General features: G+C 45.1%; 1 protein-coding gene across 2 annotated transcripts in view; it reads left to right on the top strand.

The window, feature by feature from the left end:
- Positions 1 to 19,541, top strand: part of OSBP2 (oxysterol binding protein 2) — a 1,376,304-nt gene extending 1,356,763 nt beyond the window's left edge. For both annotated transcript variants that reach the window (XM_085633692.1, XM_085633693.1), the window contains one exon: positions 14,225 to 19,541. In XM_085633692.1, the coding sequence (XP_085489818.1) occupies positions 14,225 to 14,367 (143 nt within the window). In that variant the 3' untranslated portion in view covers positions 14,368 to 19,541. The remainder of the gene's footprint in view (positions 1 to 14,224) is intronic.
- Positions 19,542 to 20,394: the final 853 nt, after the last annotated feature.

Consider the following 20,394-nt stretch of genomic DNA (forward strand, 5'->3'; position numbering starts at 1 on the left):
AATTCAAGTGGTGGAAAAAACGAGGAGAACGTGGAGGCGGAGCTGGAGACAGAGGTAGAGGTATCCGCTACAAATGAAAGCCAGCATGTGTATGTAGATTGTGCGGAGAATCGAGTAGCACCTACAATTCAAAACACACTGCTTGCTGTTTTCGAGAAGCAAAGGGGAGAGGATGGCAATAAGTCCAGTGAAAATTTTTTAGTAGCACAAGATGTGAGTAGCTCCGCTGCTCATGATGAAAATCGTATGCCTAGTTTAAAACAACCAGTAACAAGGGGCAAGACTGAGATTGGGAGAGTCTCACGCACAGGAAAGAAAGGCAAGAGAGAAACTCAATTAAGGTCCACGGGCTCGCATAGCGACGAGTGTTTCTACACAGGGGTGGATGAAAGGAATGGGGGGCCAGAGGATACAAGCTCTAGCTCTGATTCATCCACAGATACCTCAGTGGGCAGTTGGTCAGAGGAGTCGGATTCTGAGTCTTTGGAGATGTCGGCGATGTCAGAGGTTTTGGTGGGAAAGGCCTCTGCTACAGGGAAAGCCCAAGTTACAAAACCGAAGCCAAAGATAATTCCTAACAGAGTAAGGGGTGGGCCACGTAGGAGAGCAAAAAAGTCAGGCTACCTACCACAAGGGGGTACCGCAAAGAGGTTAGTGTGGGAGGCACCATCTACCTCGTATCCAATCTATGAGGGGGCTTCTGGAGGGAATCCGACCAAGGAAAAAATCGGAGGACAATTCGAGGAACGCACGGATGCAGATAAGTTTGAGCTGCTCTACACAACTTTGAAGCAGTTTCAGGGTGAGGCTCGTCAGGAGAGTAAAAGGGCAAAGCATGCGAATAAAAGAATCCAGTCTTCACTTTCGAAAATTGACAATTTGTATGAAGAAGCGGCTAAAAGGCTTGATGAGGTTGAAGAGAGAACGTGCAAGGTGGAGGAGGAGGTACTGATGCTGCAGGAGTTCAGACAAAAACAGGAGAAGTCAGCTTTGGATGTCCTCTGGAAGCTAGAAGACCTTGAGAATAGGCAGAGACGAAATAATGTAAGAATCCTCGGCGTGGAAGAAGGAAGAGAAGGAGGAGATATGAGGGGGTTCGTGGTGGAGTTGTTGAAAGGGGCATTTCGAGCAAGTCTCTTTTCTACGAGTCCTTGCTCCATCAGGAACACCCTTGACGAAGGAAGCCTTAACCTTCACAAATACTTGCGTCAACCTATTCCATCAGCTGGGCCTCAAGGTGGGAACATTTTCTAGTTTTGCTATAGGCTCAAGTTTCTGGCAGCAGTTATTCAGAGACAGCTTTGTGGGTCTCTTCCATCTGTGAAACACATTGTGAAGCTACAGGCTGCAAACATCTGCAGACGCAGAACAGTTCCAGTCAGAAGTCACTGCTGGGCCTCATGCCTTACTGCACATAACTCATTCCATTCTGCCACCTAGAACTCTTCCAACAGGAGTTGGAACTCCAGTGGGTACAAATGGCAAGGTCTTGGTCCATTGTTCTGAGTCACTTGCCACCTGAATCAAGCTAATTTTTTTTTTGTTGACAATATTTTTATTGCCATTTGTGATCATACATATCTATACACTTGTAAGCAAGAATTAAGTGTACAATAGTTGTGGAGCACAGTTTGGTTACGTTTTACCCAGTCGGGCAACAGGCCCTCGTCAGACAATCTCTATTACCATACATTCATAATCAGAGGGAAGAAACATATTGCGAAGCTATAAGCCAGAACGATGGTTGCTGTGACCTTCTCAGTTCTCCAGTGTGATCTGTATCTGTTTGGTGTACCCCCTTCATCTATCCAGGATGTGTCTTATATGCTTTATTACTGTCTCCCTGGGACCTGCTGGTCACTAGTTTGTGATGTGGAATCTATTGACTATTCCCTTATTCCGTCATGACTTAAGTAGCCTTTCCTAATAAAACAACTAAACTTTAACAAGTAAAACATTGTCAATCAATGCTTGCAGGTGTCTCTGTCTCTATTACTCTCGGAGTAGAGGTGATGTACCATTGTGTTCCCAGAGGGGTGGGGCAACTCCAGTATATATTGATGCCAGGTAGGTCCCCATGTCACTCCAGTCGCCTGTGGCAATAGGGGAGGTGGGAGGGGGGTAAACGGGGGGAGCGGGGAAGGGGGAGAAAACAGGCAACACAACCAGTACCTGAGTACTGAGCTAGAGACCAGGGTGTCTCCTCTCCGGCGGTTGTCACACCTCCTCCCCTCGCCGCCTCAGTGTTCTAAATCTCCTACACTTTGGGGGGCTTGCCTTCATCCTCTTCACTATTAGAACAGCTCGGGTGGTCCCAATTTAATAAGATATCTCTCCATGCTTCGGCAATTGGATGCCTATGCAGGCCCCTCAACTCCTCTCTATTCAGGGCTCTACCCTCAGCTGCTGCCCATCTAGATACCTCCTGGGTCCAAATACCGATCTGTGGTCCCATGGCTGATGTCCATAATATTGTGATTGGCCTCTTAGCTTGGGCCAGGGACAAATCAATAAATCGGCTCCCCACTTTACGTTTAGGTGGTCTGGGATACAGACCTAGAAAGCAGGCCTCCACTGATTGGTCCAGTGAATGATTTAACGTACCATTAATCTTAGACATCACTGCTTCCCAGAACTTTCGTATGGGCGCGCAGTTCCATGTCATATGGAGGAAGTCCGCGTCTAGGTGATTACACCTTGGGCATCCTCTAGGTTACCCTCCAAATGCAGCCTGTATGCGGTGTGGAGTCATATGCGTCATGCGGACGTAAATAAATTGTAGATATTTTAGACAGGTGTTACGAGAGATTTTCTTAGGTGATTCTAGTACGTGGCGCCATTCTGCATCAGTGAGTGTCCTATCAAGGGAACTCTCCCATTTCCCCCTTAGCATTGGGGACAGGGACACTTCTAGAAGTGATGCATAGAACCACTTTATTTGATGCCCCCTTTGCCCAGCGTTATCAAAGAGTGGAGCATCACGTGTGGTCGGTTCCTCTCTTCATGCACCCCACAGCCTCTCAGATGCCCGCACCAGCACCTCATACATGAGAAACTGGCCAGTAGAGAGTCCATATCCCTCCACCAGTTCAGCAAAGGGGAGTAAGCATTCGTCTTGGAAACAGTCCCCCGTTGTTTCAATCCCTGCCTCCATCCTAAACACCAATTATTCTGCCCCCAAGATCGCCTGGGGTGCTCCATAAGGAAACCTTATCAATGGCAGTGTTGGTGAATATCTCGGTACTGCCGGGAGCCTTACCATGCACCTTCTCCAGCACTGTAAGGCTGTAGCGTCGATGTATAGGGCACCCTTATAGCTGTATTCAGCAGCTTGGCCAGTAATAATCGTGGTGTTGTCCTGGTTCCATTAGGTACATTCCCTCCTGGTTCACCCCCTCTAACCACTGCGCCACCCACTGCAACTGTGCGGCCAGTTGATAAAATTCAAAATCTGGTACTCCCAGTCCTCCCTCTCTCATTGGATGTTCCAGGGTCCGTAATGCAATTCTGCATCCCCGTCTGCCCAAATGAGGTCTTGTACTAGCGCGTCTAGTGGCCTGAACCACCCGCGGGCATCATCACTGGTAAGTTGGTGAAACAATACAATAGGCAGGGCAGCATGACCATCTTGGTCCATGAGATTATAGCCATCAATGGTAACCACAGCGAGCTCCAAAAGGCCACGCTAGAGTGCAGTGAGTGGACTGCCCTGCCCAGGTTACCCTCTCTCATATCTTCCAACTAATGAAAGATCTGAATGCCCAGATAACCGAAGGAACTGGGCGTTCAGTTATACTCAACCGGAAGATCCCCATGTCTGGGGAGGGGTCCAGCCACCGGAAACAAGTGCGTCTTATGGTGATTAACCCGAAGGCTCGACAGGCAGCCAAATCTCTCCAATAGTTAAAAGGCAGAGCCCGCCCTTTTTACAGCATCACCCAGATAAATCAACAGGACGTCGGCAAATAAAGAAATTGCGTATATTCTACCATTCAACTATATTCCCAGACCGTCTCCTCCTTTGTGGAAAAGCTCAGCCCGTGGTTCCACCGCTAACGCAAACAAAAGCGGGGACACAGGGCAGCCTGTCGGGTCCCGCGCGATATTGGGTACTCTGGAGAGATGGTACCACCCATCTTAACCCTTGCTGTTGGGGAAGTATAGAGCAATTGGACCCACTTCTGCCAGCCCAACCCCAGCCCCAATTTCCGCATGACTTCTATTAGGTAATCCCAGCTTACCAAATGCTTTCTCCAGGTCTACTGAGAGACGCAGCCCGTGGTAAATTCCTGGCCTCTGAATGGTAGAGCACCGAGTACAGTCTATGTAGATTGTATGATGTATTACGAAAGGGGACAAACCCATTTTGGTCAGGATGAACCAAATTTTCATGTAGTGGATTAGTCTGAGTGCTAATATTTTACTCAGCAGCTTAAAGTCAGTGTTGAGCATAGATAAGGGCCCGAGGTCCCTCACCCCAGCCTCTTGACGCCCAGTCTTGGGGAGCGGTATCAGCAATGCAGACCTTGTGGAGGATGGTAGATGTCCCAGTCGAAGGGCCTCATTATACATGGTTACCAGGCGAGGGGCCAGTCCAGTTCCATACTTCACATAAAACCTCAGCGGGTAGGCCATCAGGGCCTGGTGTTTTACCCCCAACCATCAAGGCTATGTCACTCCTGACCTCCTGTAGTGTAATAGGTCCCCCCAGTTCCTCCACAGTCTCTTCATCCACCACCTTAAGAGCAAAAGGGGCCAGGAACGCAGCAATCTCCACCTGTGAGGCACCCTGCGGGCGGTGTTTAACTGTTCGTAGTATCCCTGAAAGGCTCCATTTATCCTATCTGGGTCATACTTAGTCTTGTCCTCAGTGATGTTTATACGGGTTATCAGAGAGCCCCGCGGCTCAGGTCTGATGATTCATGCCAGTAAACGCCCAGCCGTCCTTTCCTCACTTTGCACTCTGTCCATGTATGTTCTATAGTCATGTGATCGTAGCCTCTCTAGCACCTCATCGTATTCTTTCTGTCTAGTCATTAATTGCTCACGCGGCTGAGTCCCCGGACCCTGCATATTGTCCAGTAGCCACATTTTCCACTCAATCTTCATGAGCTCTCTGTGTATTCCAGTCGTCTGCCCCATACAGTGTCCCCTCACCACTAATTTAAAAGCCTCCTAATCTACTAGTGCTGTGGAGGCAGTATCTGTGTTTTCTGTAAAGTATGTGTTTATAGTGGATCATAATGATTCCACAAATGGTTCATCTTCCAATGTCATGGGGTTGAGTCTCCATGTAGGTATTGGGGGTATACGCCTTTGTAAGCGGTAGGACATTAACAATGGGCTGTGGTCTGAGAATGTACGGTCTAAATATTCCATATATTGGGTAAGAGCGCCAATAACTTCAGAGCACCAGAATGCATCTGTTCACAGCTGTTTGGCGCCTAAACCAATTGGACAGAGAGGACCCGCAAGTTTTGAATTCAGTGTCCCGATCTCCCCGAGGAGAAAATAAGATGCTGGGTGAGCTGCACTAAGCACCTTCTTCCTCGGACCGGTGAAAGAGCGCCTATTTGATTACTGCCCATCCGAAAATATGCTCCCTCCAGAGTAGTCCTGCATTCCCGGTGTCGCTTATTGTGTCCCGATTGATGTTGCACTATCGGCGAGTCGCAGAGGTTTCCTTTGTGCCCCTAGTTCTGATGAGGCCCAGAAGAAATGGGCTGAAATGCGTCGACCTGATAGATGAAAGAAGCCCTTACAATTTTGACTCTTATAAAAAGGAAGTTCACAACACCTTCTAATATAGAAAGGGGTTGAGACTTATTACTCCCCTGATTGGTGTTGGCACAAGGGCTACCTTGACGATATGGGTTGCGAACCATAGTTAGTAAAAAAATTGTTTATCGCAGCCCCTTAAGAAATTCGAGCAACAAGGATTCTGTTTGTGAGACAGAAGACACTATATGATTGTTTACGTATGTTAAATGTATATGTACATAATTGTTTTGTATCAATTTTTTTGTATCACTTTTTCATATGTAGATGTAGATATTTGATGTGCTTTTTGACAAATATATGCATAGAGACAAATATCTGGATATCAGACTGGTGTGAGTGCTTTTCCAATAAGATAAATGGTTTGAAGAGAATATTTCTCCCTTGAGGGATTAATTAAGGTTTCCTACAGGTTTAGAAATTATCATTATTTTTTATCAATTCCGCCGCATCAAGTTTTGTTTTTTGCTGCTATATTCGCTATATGCGCAGCGAGGGAGGTCAAGTATGCCAATTGATCATGATTGGGGGGATAGCAGCAACATAGCGTAACCTCCTGACCTAGTAATCTCCCCGCCGCTAGCGCATATCTTCCTTCTTTATCAGTTAATATGCGTGTTGCTTCAAAGGGGACCCTTGTCCGTATCCTTATCAGCACCCCTCGGGCATATACGCTGAATATCAGTGGCAAAGATTTGCCCCCTCCATCGTCTCCTCAACCTCCCCACCTCCCCCTGAACCAAATGTGTCTCTTGTAAGAATGCGATTTGCACTCCTCTGCGTTTTAAATCATTGTAAATGTTATAACGTTTAGACATGGCTCCCATTCCCCTGCTTTTCCACGTGAGTAGCTTCACTTCCTGTTGTGCCAATGCCTTTCTGTATGTTTCAACACCCCACCACTCTCAGGAACTGCCCCCCCCGAGTCACCAGGATTTATTAATGAGACATCCCCGCATGCATGAGAGACACAGCTACTTAATCATAAAGATCCCCAGCTTAGAACAACTCCCTGTCCCCAGGGCATCCTGGCAACGGCCATCTGCCCAAACTCCAAGTGTACTTAAATACAAAGCAATAAAGGCCCAAACCAAACACAGTGAAGGCCTCCAGGGAGGTCATGACTTCACAAGCTTATTTGCTCTATTGTGAGCTGTAAAAGAACAGAACAAATTGTGGCCTACTGCAGAGCCTCCTGCACTGGCCCGATCCTATCACAGCCCCGACTGGCAAGCCCCTGTTATATAATGTCATCTGCAGCTCCAGGCTGTTCTTGTCGGAAGAATCAGATTTCGAGCCCCCAGTTCCTTTTCGTGGAACTTGATTCCTGTTCTGATGTGGAGCCTCTTTTCCAGGCGATCTCCACCGCCACCAACTCAGTCTGTGAAGAGTTTGGTTTCTTCACCCCTACATGTTCAGATCACCTCTGGGAGCGTTTCCTGGGACCCCTGTCCCTTGTTGCTTTCTGGGATTTCGGCATCGGCCCCGGTTTCTTCATGTGGTAAGCCTCAATCCAGTCCGAGGCCATTTGGGGGTCCTCGAAAAAGTGGGTCTTGCCATCTACCACAATGCGGAGCTTGGCCAGAAACATGAGGGAGTACTGGATGCCTTCCTTCCTGAGCGCCTTCGTAACTTCAATGTATGAGGCCCGCTTCCGTTGGACCTCCAGCGTGTAACCCGGAAGCATGGAGATTTTAGTGTTATTTATCACAAAGGTACAAAGAAGAGGCAGTTCCTAAGGGCGTGTAGATACACAGAAGCAGCTGTACACTAGGTTTTGTGGACAGGGTCAAGATGTGTACCCTGCAATGGGAGGCGAGGGGGGAAGCCCCTCTTTGGAACTAGGGCCCTTACACACCCAGCCAGCTAGGTGTCATGCTTCATCATATGGGCCTGCTCCTCGTCGGGCCGGCGCTGCAATGCCCGATGGGCACCCAATATGGGGCTCTTTATCGGAGATCTTTTGTTCCTGCCGTTTGGTGCAGTAGGGGTGAGGGGCCTAGTTGGTGTAGATGTTGTGTAAGTAAAGACAAAAGGGTGGTTAAAACAGGTCAGTTAGTCCTAGAACTGACTTTATTTTGGAAGGTAAACTGCCTGATTAAAAATATGGAGCGGTGGATATCTAGGAGCTATGTGTCTAGATGTCTATACCCTACTCTCAATAGGTTCGACATGTTTCTTGCCTTTTTTGTCATAAGCATCATTGGCAATTCATCACGACCCGAGAAAGATACTATCTACACATAGTGGGGAGGGAAACCTACCTCACACATTGTAGTACAGTGGGTAATAGCCCACAGTCGTCAAGGAACCTAAGGGCCTAAGTAACTTTGCCGTGTCAGTGTCCGGCGTGTTAAAAGGACACCAACAGTTAGTTTCCGGCACTCCAGTGAATGCTCGCCAAGTGACCATTTTCTGCAAAATCATGTCTCTGTCCCTATAGTGCAGCGGACTTGCTACCACCGGTCTCGGGGGCGGCCCAGCGACAGCGGGCAAGCTGGAACATGGTGCGCCCTTTCCAGTGTAAAGAACTGCGTCAGCGCTCCAGGGGCCACCACATCTCTGAGCCACGGCCCTGGGTGTGCCGCCATATTGCCCTTTTCAATCCCCTCCAGCAGACCAAGAATCCGTATATTATTGCGGCGGCAGCGATCCTTCTCCGTCTTCTTCCCGCCTTTCCAATGTATGGACCCTGTCTGTTAGTTCCGCTACTTGCTGTGAGAGGGCCCTGTGCGCAGGCAATATTTCCTCAAACCCAGATTCCACCACTTTCACCCTCTCATTAAGTTTTGGTGTTCCCCACAAAGGAGGCCAAAGCCCACCGATACCGTGCTTATGTCTTGTTGAAGTGTGGCCTTCATATCGGAAATGGCCTTCAAGATTTGGGACCGTTGCTGCTGGATAGGAACCGGTCGTGGCCGAGGCTCAGGGCTACCCCGCGCCTTGTACCTGTTGGCCTTCCTCTGGTCTGGGGAATTCCCAGCCTGCTTCCCCCATGGTTGTCCCATCCTCACAGTCTTGCGCAGGGAGGGGATCCAGCCTCCGCGTGGCAGTTGTCCACCTAGACCTCTCCCGCCGTATCACGGGCCGCTCAGCCACACCTCACTCAGCTGCACTTTCAGTTCTGGCCGTTCCTGGACGTGGTCCCCTTCTGGCTGTCGGCCGTGACTGGGACCTTGCCTCAGTTGGGATCTCAGGCCCCCAGCTGTCACTCACCTGCCCCTGTTGCTCATAGCTCTTCCGTCAGCCGGTTCCTTGCATCGCACCTGGGCCTTCCTCCCAAGACAGTTGCCGGTCAGTCTCGCTCCACCCGATCTCCCTTTCAAACCCAGTCCTGTCTCAGCTGCCCTCACCGCTGCCCCGTAATACGCTCTGGGTCTGCCGGTGCTCTTTGTCTCGGTGCAACCGCTTCACTGCTGGTGTGTAGGCCACGCCATGCAAGCTTCAGGGAACGCCAGCCCTCCTCTGACCAGAAGCAGTGCCTAGGTTCTGCCGCGCCGTGCCACGTTCGGCTGGTCCTTCAAGCTCGGGGCTCCACTTCACACTCGGGGGTCAGCAGGGCCGTGGGTATACCTCAGACGAGGAACCCAGTCCTCTCTTGGCCTCCACTCACCATCTCGGATTTATGCGGCGCTACTGCCGCTCGGGGTCTGCCAGTGTTTCTTCACCTCGACACTGCTATCTCACAGCTGCACTGCAGGCCTCGCCATGCAGGCCTCACACTGGACCGGCACCCAAGGTCCTCCATCTTAAGAGATTCACCACTTCAAGTCCGGGCCTCGCAGCCGCACCGCCGCCGCAGCAGGCCAGCTCTGGCATTCTCAGCCCCACTTCAGTATTCGAGCCTGGGGCTCAGGGCTCCGCTGATCATTCGGTTCTCTCTACGACAGTGGGCGAGGTCACCAGCCCGGAACCACAGCGGGGACCGCCGCCTCGGCTCCCGGCATCGAGCCCACCACTTGCGGCCACTCAGGCTGGGCTGTGCCACTCTATTTTGTGGATAAAAGACAGGCTGGTACGGAGCTCTTCGCTCATGCGTCCACCATCTTCGGCTGCTTGCCACTCCCCCCCCCCCCCAATCAAACTCTGTTGTGGTAGAGATTACCAATAACCACAACACAGGTCTTCCATTTAAAATTACAACAATCAGAATTATCATGACATGACATGTGAGACGTTTGAGGTCTCACATGCTGGAGCATTCCTCAAGAGGTTGATGGATGGAGGAAGACAAACTCCTCCACGTCAGTGGCTACGGGCCATGTGGCTGGGTCAGCAAGGTTACCTGCAGGGGCTGGTGAAATAAGCCATAATGATCAGAATCAACATCACAGTCTCCATGTATCACATAGCTAAACAAGGGGGCACTAGGTCCGCACCCTGTCAGAAGATGAATATTTATTTTGGGACTGGACAATAGCAAACAAAGTGGATATCTCTGTAAAACATCAACCTAGGTTTGAAAACGAATACCCTGTCCCTGTTGGTCTGCCACGAGTGGGAGTTCCACCAATAACATCTGGAATGGATTTTTAAGAAACATCATAATTCCTCCCTAGACCTGCTTACCATCCTGTAGAACAAAATCTACAGTAACTTAACAAACAGGAACTGGCAATAGTACTCCGGGGCCTTCTTGATGATGTGTTTGAACATCTTTGCCATAGCCAACACAGATTCATGGTATTTATATCCTCAGCATTTCACTTGGTGTGCAAGCCATGTTATACATGGCTGGTGTGCCAGGCCAGGTGCTGTACTCAACCCTGTATGTGCCCAACCCCCACTGCGCACAGCCTTCAACCATGTGCAGCAGGTGTTGTACCCAATGCAGAGCCTCCATGAATGAATGCTTCAAAACTCATCCAACATCTTTTTAATGCTAATGTCTCAAAACCTACTGAGGGGATTCACACCAAGTAGCACAAAGGGACATATCTGAGTAAGGTTTTATTTTTATGCCCGGTTTGCGGTAAATCAGTAACTTTTCTTATGGCACTTAACACTGAAAACACTAATTTTTTGACCCCCATGCTTTCACCTTTTTCACCAACCAAGATCCTCATGAAACTTTACATGCCAAAACTTAACAACTAATGCATGGTAACTTTTCTGCAAATTTGATGAACAGTTCCAGAGTTATTGGCTAGAGAAATATTTTGCCCTCTTTTAACTTTGCCCCTTAATGGATCTAGAAGAAACTTGGCATACCAATAGAAACCTAAGGCTACTCAATGTTTGCCAAATATTTTGCAGCTAAGTCAAACAATTCAATTGTTATTAGCAAATTGACTCTCACTTTTAACTCCCCTTTTGACAGGGTCCCCCTTTACTGATTTGAATGAAACAGAAAATGGATTTAGTATGTTAAACATGCAGAATGTATGTTAAATTTAGTACATGCTCTAAAAACGTAGCGAAAGTTATAAGTGAATCAGAATTAAGTAGTTAACCCGGGTGCCAAATACAGTTGTGTGAACATGAGTAAGGCCCCCCTGTCCCATCTATTTATGTTCAACAAAGAGAGTGAGAGTGTAGGGTGCACACATTTAACGATGATAATTACACACATTGTAACTTTTGCTATAATTTACAAGCACTACCCTTACTGTTTAGTAGTTGCTTTATTGTTCTTATGTATATGTTCACATGCAAATCTTTACCTGTTGTCTGTTCACTTTGATTGCAGTTTTTCGTAACTCTGTAGATCAGCCAAGACATGTTTCACCCTAAGGGCTGGAAAGCCTGGGGTGTTTTCAAGGCTGAAGAGCTGTGTACGAATGTGACTCTCATTGAGTACCACACTTCAAGGTAGCTGTCGAAAATGAAAATTAGAATCATTTACTTGTGTAGAACACACTGTTGCTTGTAGTCTCTAAGTATCTTTGGGTAATTTGAGCAATAAATTACACATAGATAAAAATATGAAGGTATAAAGCCAATGTCTGGGTACGATGGCAGTTGTAGAGTTGAATTTTGAAAAAGTATGGGGGGTGGTAGAGGTCAAACAAGGACGGATAATAGCCGAAGAGTGCTTCATTGTAGATACACGGTAATAATTTAACAGATAGTTACCTGACAAGGGTCATCAAAGTATATGCGGGGTCACAGTAAAGTCGCTGGAGAAAAAAAAGGGGAACAGAAGCGAAGGCGGGCATGAATCACGCAGTGCCACGAAATGGGTGCGGATATGGCACTAAGCGGGAGGGGGTGAGGTTTCTGTAGTTTAATACTCTCTTTTGGTTACATTTTTACATCACTTTTCAGCCTTGAAAATGCCCTAGGATTTCCAGAACCTTAGGGCGAAACTTGGGTTAGCTGATCTACCGAGTCAAGATAAACCAAAACCCATGTAACCATCCAACAAGATAAAGATTTCTATTACAAATAAAGCAACACAATGTGTGATTATCACCTTTAACCTTAATTACTCTTCACTCACATTCTGTTGAAAAAGGTTGTTTTTTTGTTGATATGGGACTTATCTATTACCCACTGAGTATTGGCCTGATTTTTTGACTGATTTCCATACGATAGAAATCTTGGAGGTGTTACTAATGCACAACGATCTTAGTCCTCAGATAAAGGCTCCAGCTGGAGAAATCTTTTATAATGTCAGATTGTTGCGGTGATATGGATTGCACTGTCTGTTGGCTTCAGAGAGGTGAAAAACACCTGCGGTTCTGAGTGACATTAAAGACAACTCAAGCTTCAGTCTCTCTTTGTCTATGATTTCTCTAAAAACCCCTATGAAAAGCATTTCTGTTGTTAATAGTCACCCATCTATAATTCTGTGTTGCCAGTTTTGTATCATCTCACTTGCCATCCCCGCCCCTGTATTCCTGGAGAGTTTAAGCCCCCCATGTAATGAGCTCTGGGAGTCCGCTTATGTTCATTTCCAGTATAAGATGCTTAATAAAAAATCAATATTTATACTTAACAAGGGGAACCCGTGAGGTAGGAAGGACCTAGGGTACTTACTAGTTTGAAAAACAGAAGGTCCTTCAAAAGCAATACAATATGGGATAAATATAGACCAGAATCGGCTCTATATAATTATACAATGCCCAGCCGGACATTGAGGTTTTAATGATCAAGAAAGACAGATAATATTGACATACGTTAGAATGTAGAGTGGGACACAGTCCTGCGTCCTTCAACACTTAACAAAGAGTACAAACAATCAAACATATAAGACATTTATCAGGCTGAAGAGAGAAGCTTATAGCCAATACGAGATTCAAGGGCAAGCTTTCACGATAGTACAATGTCATGCACAATTTTAACATATGCGTTTAACATGCATGTTTGTACATAGGGTCGATGACGTTTCGATCTATTCAAACAATACATAGATCATCATCAGGACTAGAGAATACACAAGCCTGAGAGTGCAATTCCAGAATCGGAGACGAACAATTCCCGTTTACTTATTAAACCAGATCCGAATAAGGAAGTAGGTTCGGGGGTCCAGCGGCCAGGAGAATTTCTCAATTTGTGGCAGGCCTGAAAACACTTGTTCGTCGCGGCGTGTAGAAGGAGCTGTAAGAATATTCAGCTTCCGGGTAAAGCGGCTTGACAATCCAAGGTCCGCCAGAAAGCGAGTGAACTGCGCTTTCTGGCGGACCTTGGATTGTCAAGCCGCTTTACCCGGAAGCTGAATATTCTTACAGCTCCTTCTACACGCCGCGACGAACAAGTGTTTTCAGGCCTGCCACAAATTGAGAAATTCTCCTGGCCGCTGGACCCCCGAACCTACTTCCTTATTCGGATCTGGTTTAATAAGTAAACGGGAATTGTTCGTCTCCGATTCTGGAATTGCACTCTCAGGCTTGTGTATTCTCTAGTCCTGATGATGATCTATGTATTGTTTGAATAGATCGAAACGTCGTCGACCCTATGTACAAACATGCATGTTAAACGCATATGTTAAAATTGTGCATGACATTGTACTATCGTGAAAGCTTGCCCTTGAATCTCGTATTGGCTATAAGCTTCTCTCTTCAGCCTGATAAATGTCTTATATGTTTGATTGTTTGTACTCTTTGTTAAGTGTTGAAGGACGCAGGACTGTGTCCCACTCTACATTCTAACGTATGTCAATATTATCTGTTTTTCTTGATCATTAAAACCTCAATGTCCGGCTGGGCATTGTATAATTATATAGAGCCGATTCTGGTCTATATTTATCCCATATTGTATTGCTTTTGAAGGACCTTCTGTTTTTCAAACTAATAAAAAATCAAAACACAAATCATGTTACAGATTCAAAGTCCTTGGTCTGTTGAAGGATGCTGTCTGTTCATCACTCACAGGTATGGTTGAAGATAAATCCTAGTGACTTTAGGACGGCAGGTGAAATGTGTAAGGCACAAATTGTGTTATATCTTCTTCCCGTGGAAAAAAAAAATTGTCTAAAGGTGTTTTTGTTTCACTTCCACTACAGGCAAGGATTTCCAAGGGTATCAGCCCCTGTGGTTTGAGCGCAAGTTGGACCCCGTCTCTGGAGAACTGAGTTGTGTATACAAAGGCGGCTACTGGGAGTCAAAGAAAAAGAACGACTGGTCTATGTGCCCAGATATCTTCTGACCCCTCCCTCACCGAACTAATGGCCCAAGAGACTTCCCATCTGGCAGGGAAGAAGGATTCAGAGGTGGGAGAAGCAAGATCAGCCACAGACAATAGGAACCTGCAATAAGAGTAGTGGTCCAAGCCCAATGGGTGACACACCCAGTCATGTGAAGGAGCCATGGGATGGACAACAATCCGTCACAGCACCAAACTCAGTGTGAGCGTAGCATTAAAAGCAAGAACTCAAAAGCGACATACAGGGATTCCAAACACATTTTATATGCACTAGCAGAAAAATGTCTTTATTTTCGTTAAGATGACGATTTTTTAGCATCTAATTAAGAAGTAGGACAGAATGAAACGTATTTCCTTTTTCCTGTGATATTTATAGAATGTGTACCTCGCGTTCCTACTGGCTTCTACAACTGGGCATATGTGGTCCATGCAAGCACGAAGATTTCCAACCAGTGACAGGACTGTGGGGAAAAACAGGATTTTCTTTTTTTCAGGATAAAAAACAAATCTGTTGGGTTCACATAAGCTTTCGCGATTTTAATATTCTAATAATGACTACACTTTAGGTTAAAAAAAACTAGACAGATTGTTGATATTAATGTTTGTAGCTATCAAGAGGCACATTTGAGCTGTGGCTGAAGGATGATAAAATCTATTTCCTGAAGTGCCACCTCACCTGTGTTAGATGGTCCTGTGCCCTTGATCCTCAATGGGCTTTGGGGTAGGAAAACTCCAGTAATATCTTATGGAAGATGAAGGTACATAAGGATTGCTAATCTCTTTCTCACTGCGGGATCAGGTAACATCTAACAAGGTTTGTTCGTCCCGATGTGCCAAAGTGTGCTCAATTGAAGGATGCTACCTGAAAAGTGCTTCCGTGTCTGTGCTTTAAGGAAGTGCCAGATAGATCAAAAAGCAAAATCATGGCTGTGTGAGCATTTAGAGAGGGCTAAAGTAGTGAATGTAGCATCTGTTGAACCAATGAATTATATAGCTGGTATTGCTTACCATTACCATTGGATACATTTCCACACATGTTGACGTTATAACATTGCACTATTAACATAACCCCAATTTGTTACCCAAAGCATACTGCTACAGTCATTTTTGCAGGACAGAAATGTGATTATTTAAATGACTTATATAAGTGTAATATGCTGTTCTTCAGCATTGGATCTTTCTTAGATTCACATGGGTGAATTATCCCCAGCATCGGTCTGGGAACTTTCAGTACTCAATGTTAACAAAGCAGTATTAAACACAGCATGTAACATTGAAAACACATTGAAAACCTCCATAGACCAAAAGTAGACTTATTTATGACACAAACTCTGGCCAATGGGGTGGAGAAGTTCAGGGCTCTAAACCTTCTCAGGAGCGCCACCATCAGATTTTCTACAACATGTCTGGGGGTATCCATGGAATCCTTTGAGCGCTGTTCTACTCTTCACAAAATATACTTTTTGACCTTTTTCAGTTTCTTTGGGACTCATTCACTGCAAGCTGTAGAGGGTAAGCAGATTTTGCTCCCTTTTCTTTGACTGGGAAGTTGAACCCTTGACCTAGGTAGTTATTGGACTTCAAGATATTTAAGCCACATTCGATTTTTAGGGTGAGAATTATTTTTTTACAGAAGACCACACAAAATGTATTTACTGCCTCCACAAATCTGGGTTTATCCCCAAGGACTGTGTTATCTGTGGGATATTCATTTCAAAAACTTTTAAAGACAGAGAGGGGTGCCTTAAATTCTGATTACCCAGTATGGGTTTTAGTGTAGTGTATGACTTCACATATTCCCTCCAAAGTTTATAAGCGCAAGTTGGAACTGGCTATTCCCAAGAACTTAGATGCTGGCTAATCTTCTGAGTTGCAGACCCACATAAAAATGTCCTCTGCACTTGCCTTCAAGGCACAGACGTCTGAATGGTGGAGCCACGGTTGAGGGCCCCACAGCAAAACCAATTACCATTGTGAGTTCATCTTACTAAGCAGAGATGACAAAGTTGTCATTGTCGATTACATCTTCGACAGCCAAGAGTTACCAACCTTTGCCTAAATCTTTGTTGAAGTTTACACTAACGATGAGCACACTGTTGATGGACACCCACATGTTGAAGACCATTTAATCGACAATGGAGTCCTCCCTATTAACAAAAACCATCAGGCCGGTGACAAAGTCTATCCTGTTAATGAAGACTAGGCGGTCAACAAAGAAACCAACCTCTTCAACCAGGACTACACCATCAACGGCAAGTCCAATTTCATCAACAATAAAGTCCATCTCATCAATAATGACCACTCCGCCAACAACAAAAAAGCCCACTTGGTCGATGATGTCCTTCCTATCAGCAATAACAGTAACATGGACAAAGAAAGCAATGTATTCGCTTCTGACAAACACTTCATCAAAAGTAGAGTAATTGATGACAGTGGCTACCACTTTTTCTCTGCCTCAAAAACCTATCTCAGAAGTGGTACCACTCTTATAACTGGTCTCGCCAATAAGAATTACTCAAGACCTGCCTACTCTACTGCTAAATGACTTATTTTCTTGCCATAGTGACACTGACCAAATAAGTGAAGGAGGTGACCAAATCTATTTGGGTGATGACGATGGTCATTCTTATCAGGCTTGAAAAGTGGAGGGCCCCATAAATTGGACATTGACTTTGTTCAAGGCCACTCTGAAGAAGACCTGGATTACCAGGAACCTCTGAGGTATAATGGGCCTCAGCCTTACTGGGAACCTCTGCTTTATACTCATTATTTATTTCTTGCAAGGCCTCTGCCAAAGCTTCCAAGAAAAGTTAATTATTTACATTTATATTCATTACAACTGGAAATGATCAGGCTTCTTCACAGGGCTTTTTTTCTAGATTTCTCTTCATTTGCGACAAAAATAGAGATTGGCAGCCATCTTGGAACAAATTCTTAAATAAGTAAAGTTCAGTAGGATCTCTCTGCCCTGCATCCTTTAGTCAATAAACCGCTCACACCACTTAAGATCAATAGACCTTGAGGATGTATATTTTCACCTGCCCACACATCCACAACACAAAATTATCTTTGTTTTACGGTGGTTGGATGCAAATGTATGTTCAAGGCCCTTCCATTTGATCGCAAGTCAGCACCAAACGTATTTAGCAGATGCCCAGCATCGGTGGCTGAACATCTCCGAAGTAGAAGTGAGCATTTTTACACACTTGGATTACTGGCTGATTCAGGGTCCTTTGTAACAACTTACATCAGTGGCAGTCAGCATAACACTAGAGCTTCTGGAAACTTTGGGCCTCACTCTAAACAACAAAAAATCAGTGCTCACAGCCTCTTAATGCAACCTGTTTCTACAGGAAAGCATCTCTGTAGACATTCTGAAAGAATCTCCTTCACAGGAAAGGGGGCTAAGCAGTGTCGTAACAAAGGCCTCCTCAGCCCCACATGGCAGAGGGGGACCTTGCACTCTAGGGGGTCCGCTCAGCACAGTACCCTTGGGTGACAGCCCCTGACTGAGTCCGGTGGGGGGGGGCCTCGATGTAGTTTGCAGGGGAGGCCCCCTCGCCTACCTAACCTTGTACCAGTGCCATAAACCGGCCTAAAGCATTTCTTTATTAGAGTGGATCTAGCCTTTGTCCTAGATACTCATCACCAAATTCTCCACCACTGTTCGCAACTTGAATCATCAATCGTTAAGGGAATCATGAAAGCCCTTTGTCGCAAATTCTCTCCAGTAGTGAGAATCCACCAAACTGGAATTTTAACACTGTACTAGGGGCTCTTACAAGACACCCTTTCAAGCCCATTTATAAAGCATCACTTCAAATTTTATAATGGAAAACAGCCTTTCTGTTATCCATAACGTCAGCTAGACATGATAATGAAATTCAGGCATTTATATTACCCAGTCTTAGCCTTTGATAAGAACAAGGTGGCATTAGCTATCAACCCTCGATTCATGCAAAAGGTTCCAATGCCTTTTCATCTGCACAAAAATATGTATTTGCCACCATTTTTTCGGCATCCCTGCACTTCATTAACAGTGATAACAAAAAAGACGCTCAAGTATCTGCCCAACTCTTCATTTCCTATGGAAATTCCAACAAAGGTAACTCTCTGTTGAAGCAATGCATTGCACAACTGATCACGGCTTGCATCTCCTTTTGCTGTGTTAAGGCTAGCCGCACTCTAAGGAACTGGATTGGAACACACTTCACCACACTACCTACAGCTGCCCTCCTCTTCGGGCGTCTTTACAATACATTTGTATGGCAGTGACTTGGATTACAATTCATACCTTTGTCAAGCATTACTGCTAGGATATTCAGTTGAATACTGAAATAGCAGTTGGGCAGGCAGTTCTGCTCAATCTGTTTTACTAAGATGAGCCTCATTTCTGACTATGCTGCCTGCTCATTATAAATAACTGCTTTGGTGATTTTAATGCTTGCATGTGCTAAATCTATGAAAGATCAAATTCTGAAGAAGAAAACATTACTTGCCTGTAACTCCAGTTCTTGAGCGTTGGTATTTTTTATCGATTACATGCCCTATTCATAAGGGCACCATTTTGATTCATCTGAGCTATGAAAATCTGACAGTTGGATCTCCGTCACCTCACTGGCCAGTATTTAGGTCATAAAATTTGGTTCTTGTAGTCTGTGGAGGAAGTTACATTGTTTTTCGTGTTAGTGGCTGTAACGAATACTGTTGTGTTAATATTAACTACTGAGGGTTCCGAGCCTGACAGCATGTGAATCTGTGAAATGCACTAATGCTGAAGAACTGTACTTACAGGTAAATAACTTTTTTTCTTAACATTGTTGAGTGTGAGTAAACACCATGGCCCGAGAGAGTTGAAGGCTTAGTTGGGCAATGTTGCCCATTCCTCCCTCAACAGTGGTAATAAATAGCATCTGATTAAAACAACATAAGGTGTATTCCTTGCCGTTTAATCATGAGGAGGGGTTATGAACACACTTATTTAAATAGAACCAGGGCACAATGGGATATATCCATACATTGAAATAATAAAAATCACACTGAAACTATTGTAACTATCATGACTATTAGCTAAGTTGTTTCTGCTGTGAAGTCCTCATACCATCTGTGAGACAAAAAGCAACGTTTTCTCACTTAATTTACTCTGTTCTGTGGTAATGAAATGGTATTTGACTTTTGTCCTTTACTAATCAATGCGTGAACGTCCATTTATTAGTTCACTGGTTCTAAATAATGTGTTATTGTTTCACATTTATTTATATACAAGAAAGAAGCGACTCAAACAGATAAATTCACCAAAGAACAAAAGTATAATTCCACAACAACGTTTCAACAAAATGGTTTGCTCAGTGGCTGCATTGATGACACAGCTGAATTTTCAAAAAACATCATTATATATATATATATATATACATACATAATTTTCACAATTCCATTCTTCTTGTGACTCAACGGACCTGAGGCAACACGCCAGGGGTAATATTTCAAAAGAATTGTATTTCATTTCAACACTCGTGGAACAAGGGACAGTCTACACATTTCGGCAAGTTGCCTTCCACAGGATGGATATATATATATATATATACATATATATATATAGAGAGAGAGAGAAAGAGAGAGAATAAACGTACATTCACGTATTCATAACTACAATGGAAGGTCATCAAATCCCTTACGAGTACTGTACAGCTTAACTACCCTGAGAAATCACTGCTTTCTGCTTTGCAAATTCCAAGTTACAATTACCATACACAGAAAAACAACTAGGCCCAGTTTCAGAGAGCTAAAGCGGCGATAATTTTAACGCAGTTTCTTGATAATATGCCCCTGTCTGTCTGGTGGACACCCTGTGCTGAGCCCGGGTTCAGAGAGTGAGGTCGCTCCTAGTCATCCAGACCACTAGCTTCTATAAAAAAGAAAAGATATGCTGACAGTGTTTATCAACAGAAGGATTTCTTCCCAGACTGGTATTTCGTAATATGTTGATATTTTAAAAGGTGTTTAATTACTATTTTAATTCTGAACAGGCAC

The sequence above is a fragment of the Triturus cristatus genome, chromosome 11 (assembly GCF_964204655.1).
Source record: "Triturus cristatus chromosome 11, aTriCri1.1, whole genome shotgun sequence".
Classification (NCBI taxonomy): domain Eukaryota; kingdom Metazoa; phylum Chordata; class Amphibia; order Caudata; family Salamandridae; genus Triturus; species Triturus cristatus.